At 39.8% G+C, this 9,606-nt stretch overlaps 1 protein-coding gene across 1 annotated transcript in view; it reads left to right on the forward strand.

Moving 5' to 3' along the window:
• The window catches only part of RMP24 (ribonuclease MRP subunit p24), a 33,415-nt gene extending 27,408 nt beyond the window's left edge, over positions 1–6,007 (forward strand). Inside the window, exons 4-5 of the mRNA XM_089689035.1 lie at positions 1,594–1,799; positions 5,579–6,007. Of these exons, the coding sequence (XP_089545161.1) occupies positions 1,594–1,799; positions 5,579–5,735 (363 nt within the window). The 3' untranslated portion in view covers positions 5,736–6,007. The remainder of the gene's footprint in view (positions 1–1,593; positions 1,800–5,578) is intronic.
• The last annotated feature ends 3,599 nt before the right edge of the window (positions 6,008–9,606 follow it).

Raw genomic sequence — 9,606 nt, forward strand, 5'->3', positions numbered from 1 at the left:
AATTGCGCGGTCATGCAACACTGTACCCATATGAATTTTTTAGTATTTGTTTTGAGATAGATAAAGCAATATTCTGGTGGTATTTGTTCACCACTGGGATTTTTTTTTTTTTGCTATATAAATGAATGTCCAAAAACTTTTAAAAAAAGTGTTTTTCCTATAAAATTTTGCAAATAAATATTTCATCAATCTTGGCCAAAATGTATTCAGTTATCTTTTTAGTAAAAAAAATAACCCAAATTAGTTTATAACCAAAAATTATAATTGTAAAAAAGATTTTACATTTTTATTTTTCTTATTTGTTTTTTACATACTGTCATCCTAGCAGTACAGTGTCACCATGGTGACTAAACTATTTGTGGGGGGTGATTTTTTTTTTTACACTGATTGCTTTTACACCCATAAAGGCTGTAAAAGCAATCCTTTCTCCTTCTCTCTGGCTGCATTCTTGCAACCATTGAGAAATACTGTAAGAGCTGTGATTGGTCACAGCTTGTCACATGGTACAAGGCTGTTGTGAATAGCCTTGTACCATGTGACCTCTGTGATCATTCACAGATTTCACACGTAGTAAGCAATGATGTTGGGAAGTGACATCTTGCTTACTACTCTGCATGTGATCACTGATTGGCCAAACAGTGATCACATGATCGGGACCTCGTACAGAGGTCCCGTACAACGATTGGTGTTCCACTTTGTCCAGAGGACACAGCGGGCACCGGATCGCAGCGCTGACCGCTCCCAGGGAGCGCGGCACAGTCCAAAATGGCGGGCACCGTTTATGAACGGCAACCCGCCCCTGGACTGCCACTGTCTGGCCGTTAATATACAGCGGCTGGACAGCAAGTGGTTAAAGAGATTAAACATGATGAAATGTGCACGTACTACAGAGATATACATATTTTTTTTTTTTCTTTTTAGTTTTTTTGCCTTGCCATTCCCTTTACAAGGTCACTAACTTGTTACTGTTCCTGCCAAATACTTCTTCACTTTGCAGGGGCATAAATATATCAACATATTTGATTTTACAGCTTAGGGTGGTAGCAGTAATGATTTTAGAGGAACTATCACACAACAGGCATTCCCTCAGTTACTATTGACGTTTGATTTGCATCACTAGTGCTGTATAAATGTGCTGATCTCTGTGTCTGAGTACCATTTGATTTTGCCAGCTGAACCTAGTTCTCCCTGGTCTCCTTTCTATACAGGATGGCAGCTTTTACTTCAGTAATGAGCTTTTTATTCTTTCTTCCTTTTGAACTTAAATATTTGATGCAGCATGTGTGCACTAGTTAATGCAAACAGAAAAATGACAGTGTGACAATTTCTATAAAATAGTTTTGTGGGTTTTTTTTTTTTTTTTACATAGCTCGTGTGTGTTTTTTTTTGTTTTTTTTTTAAACTTTGTAACATTTTGTTCAACTCTCTGGTTACCACTTTTAACTGTGTAATAGTTCATTTAATTCCTGTAATACACTGTGTGCCTGTTTTTATTTTATTATGTATATATTTATTTATTTCCTGTTATTTTGTTATACTTGCTGATAGCTATGATTGCTTTTGTGGAAATCTAAATTTATTCCTTTTTTCCAGGTGGTCACTTGCAACACATGTAAATTGGTTTCCAAATATCCTGGTGAAAGCAGAAGTGGTCTTGCTAATGGTCCAGGTACACCTAAAACAAAGAGGAATTTGGGGTCTCCTGACCTGAGGACACCTGGATCGAATAAGAAGGTGAACCTCTCTTACAGCGAAGAGAAGCTCAGCTCAAAAAGCAAAAGCCCAGTACTAACCCCCAGGTATAGTATAATCATGCGTTGTGTTGTCAGCCACCTCTGTGCTTTCTTTATAGTTTGTGGTATAGACCTGTTGACGTGAGCAGCATGTTAGAAATCTTTTGAGGATGTAAACACTGCCAGTGTATAGTTTGGATGCAGTGTATATATTCTAGAAAACGAGAATTTTTATATCAGATAGGCCAGCATGTTAATGTAGTCAGCCAATTTTACTTGATAATGGATTGGCAGATACCGTATGTTCTTGTACTTGTGTGAACTTAATGATGGTTTTACTGCTACAAGGAAAATGTGTGTTACCAAAAGTGGAAGTACAAGCTGCCAGACCAAATTCAAAATGTTGGGCCCCTGGGAGGTTTTTGCCATAATGCGTAACTATGCACAGCGTATTCTCAACCTCTCGCTTGGCTCAGAACACGTAACTTCTATGCACCTGAGTTATGCCTGTGTGTATAGTTAAAGTTCTAGAGAAAGTGCCCGCCTGTCAGCACTTTTACAAAATTGCCTTACCTCCTCCATTGTTTGAAAAAATATGGTATTTTTAAAGTAATGATAATGAAGCTTTCTCACAAATCAGAGATGGCTGTCTCACCGAGAACCATGCACTCTTATTTAACCACTTGCCCTCCAGAGGATTTACCCTCTTCCTGACCAGCCCATTTTTTCCGATACAGCGCTGCGTTACTTTAACTGACAATTGCGCAGTCATGCAATGCTGCACCCAAATTAAATTTGTCCTTTTTTCCTACAAATATAGCTTTCTTTTGGTGGTATTTGATTGCCTCTTTGTTTTTTATTTATTGTGCTATAAACAAAAAAAAGACTGAGCATTTTGAAAAAAAAAAAACAGTATTTTTGACTATTTACTATAAAACATATTCAGTAAAAAATTTTTAAAAATCTAATTTCTTCATAAATTTTAGGCCAAAATGTATTCTGCTACATGTAAATTAATTGGCTTACGTGAAAGTTATAGCGTCTACAAATGGTGTATATATACTGGAATTTTTTATTATTTTTATACTAGTAATGGCGGCGATCATTGACATATTGTGGGACTGCGGTGGGCATATTGCCAATGACATTCCAATGACACTAATACAGTGATCAGTGGTAATAAAAAGCACTGACACTGTACTAATGACACTGGGCAGGAAGGGGTTAACATCTGGGGCGATCAAAGGGTTAACTGTGTGCTGTTTTACATGATGTGCTGTGTGTGTTTTACTAGGGAAACATGCTGGGCATTTCTCTGCTGTGCAGAGAAATACCCAGCAGCATGTTCTTGCTGGTAGGAGAGAAACCTGTGTTTACTCACAGACCTCTGCCCTGTCAGTGTTACTCAGCAATCGCCGGGTGCCGGTTGAGAATCTCTATTCGGGACACGGTGATTGACATCCATAGCTGCCAATGGCGGCGCATGCCCCCTATCCGGAACTGCAAATCACGTGTGTGGTTTAACCACCTCCCGTCTGGCCATTGTATATAAACGGCTGGACGTTGGCAGTGCAGGGTCAGGTGGCCGTTTATAAACTGCCTCCTGCTTGTGCGCGCTCCCTGGGAGCATGCAGCACCGCGATCCGGTGCCCGCTGGGTCCTCCGGACACAGTGGAACACCGATCATTGTACAGGACCTCTGTGCGATGTCCCGATCATGTGATCACTGATTGGCCAATCAGTGATCACATGCAGAGTAGTAAGCAAGATAAGCAGATGTCACTTATGACATCATTGCTTACTACATGTGAAATCTGAATGATCAGAGGTCACATGGTACAAGGCTATTCACAACAGCCTTGTACCATGTGACAAGCTGTGACCAATCACAGCTCACAGTAGTTCTCAATGGCTGCAAGAATGCAGCCAGAGAGAAGGAGAAATTATTGCTTTTACAGCCTTTACGGGTGTAAAAGCAATCAGTGTAAAAAAAAAAAAAAAAAAAATCTTCATCACCCCCCCCACAAGTAGAGTACAGTGTCACCATAGTGACGCTGTACTGCTAGGGTGACAGTATGTTAAAAAAAAGAAGAAACATAATATAAAAATGTAAAAAAAAAAAAGGTTTAAAATTATAATTTTTGGTTAGAAACAAATTTGTTTTTGTTTTTTTTTACTAAAAAGATAAAGGAATAAATTTTGGCCAAGATTTATGATGAAATTTTATCTATTTGCAAAAAAACATTTTTCAAAATTTTTGGACTTTTTTTCATTTACATAGCAAAAAAAATAAAAATCCCAGTGGTGAATAAATACCACCAAAATAAAGCTTTATCAGTCTCAAAAAATGCTAAAAAAATTCATATGGGTACATGACCGTGCAATTGTCATTCAAAGTGTGATAGCACTGAAAGCTGAAAATTGGGCTGGACAGGAAGGGGGTAATAGTGTTCCGGACTTGAAGTGGTTAAAAAAAAAAACAAATGTTTTTATTCCATGGATTTACTACTTCTGATTTACATGATGTTGTGATTTACATCGCCTCCTACCTTTCCCAACGCTCCTTCAGCGTCACCTACAACACTGCCACCTCCCCCTCCCTCCCCCTCTCTGTCGGGGTCCCCCAAGGCTCTGTCCTCGGGCCCCTCCTCTTCTCCATCTATACCTCCTCCCTTGGCAAACTTATTCACTCCCACGGCTTCAACTATCACCTCTATGCCGACGACCCCCAAATTTACCTCTCCACCCTACCCCCTCACTCTCTGCCCGCATCGCCCACCTCCTAAACGACATATCAGACTGGATGTCGCTCCATTTCCTCAAACCTAACCTATCCAAAACCAAGCTCCTGGTCTTCCCCCCCACCCCATGCCCCCCCGCATCCTCTCCATCACCACTAACAACGCCACCATCTCTCCCACCCCACACGCCAAAGTCCTGGGTGTCACCCTGGACTCCCACCTCTCCTTCCTACCCCACATCCAACTGCTATCTAGATCTTGCAGGCTCCACCTCCGCAACATCTCCAAGATATTCACATTCCTCACCCCAGACACCACCAAACAACTCGTACACTCCCTCATCATCTCACGCATGGACTACTGCAACTCCCTTCTCACTGGCCTACCCAAACGAACGCTATCCCCACTCCAGTCGATCCTAAACTCAGCAGCTAGACTCATCCACCTCACCAACCGCTCCACATCCGCCTCCCCCCTCTGCCAATCCCTTCACTGGCTCCCGATTGCCCAGCGCATCAAGTTCAAGCTGCTAACCCTGACCTACAAGGCCATTCACAATGCTGCCCCGAACTACATAACTGACCTGATACCCAGATACTACCCTAACCGTGCCCTCCGCTCCTCACAGGGCCTCCTACTCTCTAGCTCCCTGGTCTCCTCCTCCCACACCCAATTGCAGGACTTCTCCAGGACTTCCCCCATCCTCTGGAACTCCCTACCCCAATCCCTCAGACTGTCACCTACCCTCCTCACCTTCAGGCGCACCCTGAAAACCCTCCTCTTCAGGGAAGCCTACCCCAACCTCACCTAACAACTAACCTCCTCCACTCCACCCACCACTCCATCCCCCACAGCCATCTCCTCCTGTGCCACCTTCCCCTCCCTCCTAGATTGTAAGCTTGAAAGAGCAGGGCCCTCGAACCCCTCGTGTATTGTATTGTTACTGTCTTGTCTCATGTTATGTCCCCCTTGCTATTGTGCAACGCTGAGCATACCCTTTGGTGCTATATAAATACTGTATAATAATAATAATACATGTTGTGTACATTTGTTTATACTGTGCATCGTCAAAGACACTTGTTATATCTGCATTGTCTTTTGTAGGTCATGTGTTTCTGCTCATTCTTCACCTGCCACAATAGCGAAGTCTGCAAAGAAGGGAAAATTTCAGTTTTCCAGATTAAAAATGCTTCTTAGCCAAGATGAAAAGGAACCAAGTAAAAAGGGGGATTTACAGAATTTCCTAACCTCTCTTTCTTGATGAATATTAAATGTATTTCTGTCTCTTGAATTATTGGACATAGGAAAACATGTACAGTCAGCTAGAGGAACTTGAAGAGAAGTATTGTTTTGCACAAGTATTGATGTACACTCATTCGGATATATATTCATATTCTCTGTGTACTTGAGGTTTGATTATATTATTACTTTATTTGAAAGGTTTATCTTAGAAAATACTTTCATCATGTTCTACATGATCTAATATTATGGAGAAGAAAACAGTCAGAATAAAGATTTTGTATTTAAAACCAAGCTTCGTGTTCGTCTGAGAAAAGTCATGGTTGTTTGTTACAATCAGATGTTTTTGTTTTTTTTTGTCCCAGTGTAAAGATGGATGGATATCTATAGGCAGCAAAAACTGTTTTATGCATGAAGCTCAATGTTTTAGCAAAATAATTACAATGGGTTGTCTGCAGCAAATCAGCCAAACACCTGATAGAGCTTATCTGCCACTGACACAATTGACTGGTTTTGCACAGAACAGTCCCAATCCTCCTCTTCTGGGATCCCCCACCGGCGCTCTGGGCTCCTCTTCATGTGCCACTATAGGAAGACATGTGTGCTCGATCTCGAGCAAACCTGCCATTGACACACAGTGCAGCTCGACCTTGTCACTGGATTTGATTGACAGCAACAGGAGCCAATGGGGTGAGGAGGGAAAGAGCAGCTGTTCTTGGGCACAGTTCTGGATCAAAATCGGGCTCAGTTAAGTATTTGGGGTGGGGTGGGGGAGCTGACAATAGTTTTTTTACCTTTTAATGCAGAGAATGCATTAAGGTAAAAAGAAAAAAACTTCAGCCTGTACAATCACTTTAATTGAGAAGAGTACAATATTTTTGTAATACCGGACAATTTGTTACATAAGAATGGTAACTAATACTTGGTAAAATAGCAGCTGTTCTTCTTTATACCTTTTTTTTATAGAGTAGGGAAGGATTAAAACACATTTTTATTGTGTCACCACTTGGGAAATTCATCCCATTTTGTTCTGGTGACAATTAATTGATGTACAAAAAATTGCTATGGGTATTACTGGAACAGGGACCAAGGAAAAAAATCTATCCCATAGCATCTCATTAGAGGGAAGTCTCCCCAACAGGGCACCAAAAAAAAAAAAAGTAAAGCATGAGAGGATTTAACCATTCCAAAACAAAAAAAGGAAATCTGGTTTGGGTCCATGTTTATTTCAATGTTTTTTTTATTTTATTTGTTTTTCCTCTTAAAGTGGAACTTCACTCTCTCTGTCAACATTGACTATTTTTAATTCTTGGGCTGTTACCATTTGTAAATTTAAATAGGAAAGAATAGCATATGTACATGTTTTTAAACTTTTTTTTTTTTTTTTTTTTTTATTCAGTTACTTCCTGGTTTCCATGCCTAGGCAAATGATGTCATACATCCCAGAAGTCTTCAGAAGGAATCTCTCAGTTAAGCACACCCTCCTGCCACATGCTTGAGCAAAAGGCAAATGGATTCCAGGAAGTAAATGCTCCATGAATCATCCTCCCTTACTCCAGATAGATGGCCAGAAATGCTAGGGGGTGTTTTTCATGTCAGCAAAAATAAAACATGGAGACATGGATGGATGAGTTTCCGTTGAATTTTAAACATTAAGTAAATCGCATTTTTGGGTTGTGGTGCTCAGATGCAGTGTAGTTTTACTTAATGTTTTTTTTCTGCTTTTTTACAAACAAAAAAAAAAAAGACAGGAGGGAAAGCAGACAAGTCAATCCCCTTATTCATGTTTGCCTGCTTGCATTAATTGAAATTGACATCTGTAAACCCTAATAATGAATATATTTCCTTCCTTTTGGTCTTTTCCAATCAATCACTTTCAGTTGTATATCTATTCGATAAGTGCAGAAAAAGAAAATATCTGTTGATCATGTCAAAAATTCAAACCCATCTGGTCTCCTGTGCGCACTTCTACATGTCTAATTAGTCCTCCCAGTTCCTTTCTAAAATCATGTATCTGGCCAATCCCATAAGGGACACACTGACCAAAGGGGTGATTCAAAACCCTTGACATCCTGCTGTGACAATATGCTCCAATCTTGTAGAACAGGCATTTGATTCAGTCACCATAAGGGAATTGTCAAAATTGCCAAACTCGCTCATCCATGTCTTTATGGACTTTGCTTTGTGCACTGTTGCACTCATGTTGGAACAGGAAGGGGCCATCCCCAAACTGTTCTCACAAAGTTGGGAACATGAAATTGTCTAAAATGTCTTGGTATGCTGACGCCTTAAGAGTTTCCTTCAGTGGAACTTAGGGGGTTAAGCACAACCCCTGACAAACAACCCCCTCCACCAAAAACTTTACATTTGGCACAATGCAGTCACGCAACTGTTGTTGCGCTAATCTGAAGGGCACGTGAAGTTTGGAGGTCTTTAGCTATTGACTCTGCAGACAGTTGGTGACTTCTGCGCACTGTGCGCTTCAGCATGCGTTGACCTCGCTCTGTCATTTTACATGGCTTACCACTTTATGGCTGAGTTGTTGCTGTTCCCAGTTCGATACAAAAAACAATGGAGAACCACCTGTGCTACCCTGAATACACTATTATTCTAGGAATGGGTTACCGCTGACACCTGGCTATACACCTGGATAGAATGGGATCAAAATTATAACAAAATTGGTGCTATACTCCCACACTTAAATAAATAATTAAATCAAAAAATGAGGTTTCAATTACACCCCTAGTGAATACTCCTGTGTGTAATTATCCCACACTCAACTCTTCATATTATTATACAATCTTATGCAGTGATGTTTGATAAACCATATGAAAATAAAAATGTGCAAAACGCATAAAAACACAATACATAAACCCACTTGTGTCCCTAAACAGGGTGAAATCACAAACATGTATTAAACCACACGTGATAAAACACTTGGCATAAATAAATGCCCAAAGGTGCAGTGGAAATAGATTGACAAATGGCACTATTGTGCCTATAAAACAAACAATAGGAGGGTCAGGATAAATGGACCCTGACTATAAGACAATCTACAAGGACTATAACAAATCCTTCAACATAAATGTGTGACCACCACTCAACAAGTGCCCACATGTACCAAAGTATAAATTGCCGTGCTATCGTCCCTAAACCTGGGACTATACTGCTATATAAATAGCAGGAAGAAAAAATAATTAAATATTGAGTGAATCCACAAATGAAAATCAAGTGACACTATGATAAACACATAACTTAAATTTATAACAAAGTCCACAAAAACACGTGCCACCAATTATTAATAAACAAATTGTCCTTGTGTATAATCTTCAATATGGCTGGATATATAGAAACCTCACCTTCATGAAGCGACCATGCAGGGTCAAACTGCTTTTTTGCTGTTAAGCACAGCCAACCACTCAATCCTCCACTTAAGATTCGTTATCACAAACAGTTATACACCTGTGGCCATGGAGGTGATTGGAACACCTGAATCCAATGATTTGTCCCAATACTTTTGACAATATAGTGTGTATATATACCATAGTTTCTAAGCACCTATAAAACTTCACACAGACTAAATAATATACATTGTTTTGGTTATTTTTACCAAAAAAAAGTATTGAATACATTTGGCCTAAATTTATGAAGAAAGATATTTATTTGCAAAAACTAAGAGAAAGAGGTGTGTTTTTTTTCCCCCAAAATATACAGTATTTTTTTTCTTGTATAGCAAGAAAAAACAGTGGTGAATAAATACAACCAAAGGAAAGCTCTCTAAAAAAAAAAAAAAAACCCAAAAAACATTTGGGTACAGTGTTGAATGCGTAATTGTCACTCACAGTGTGACAGTGCTGAAAGCTGAAAAATGGCCTGGACTGAAAGAGGGTGAC

This window comes from Staurois parvus, unplaced genomic scaffold (genome assembly GCF_062004578.1).
Source record: "Staurois parvus isolate SC_StPar_1 unplaced genomic scaffold, SC_StPar_1.0 ptg000468l, whole genome shotgun sequence".
Lineage (NCBI taxonomy): Eukaryota > Metazoa > Chordata > Amphibia > Anura > Ranidae > Staurois > Staurois parvus.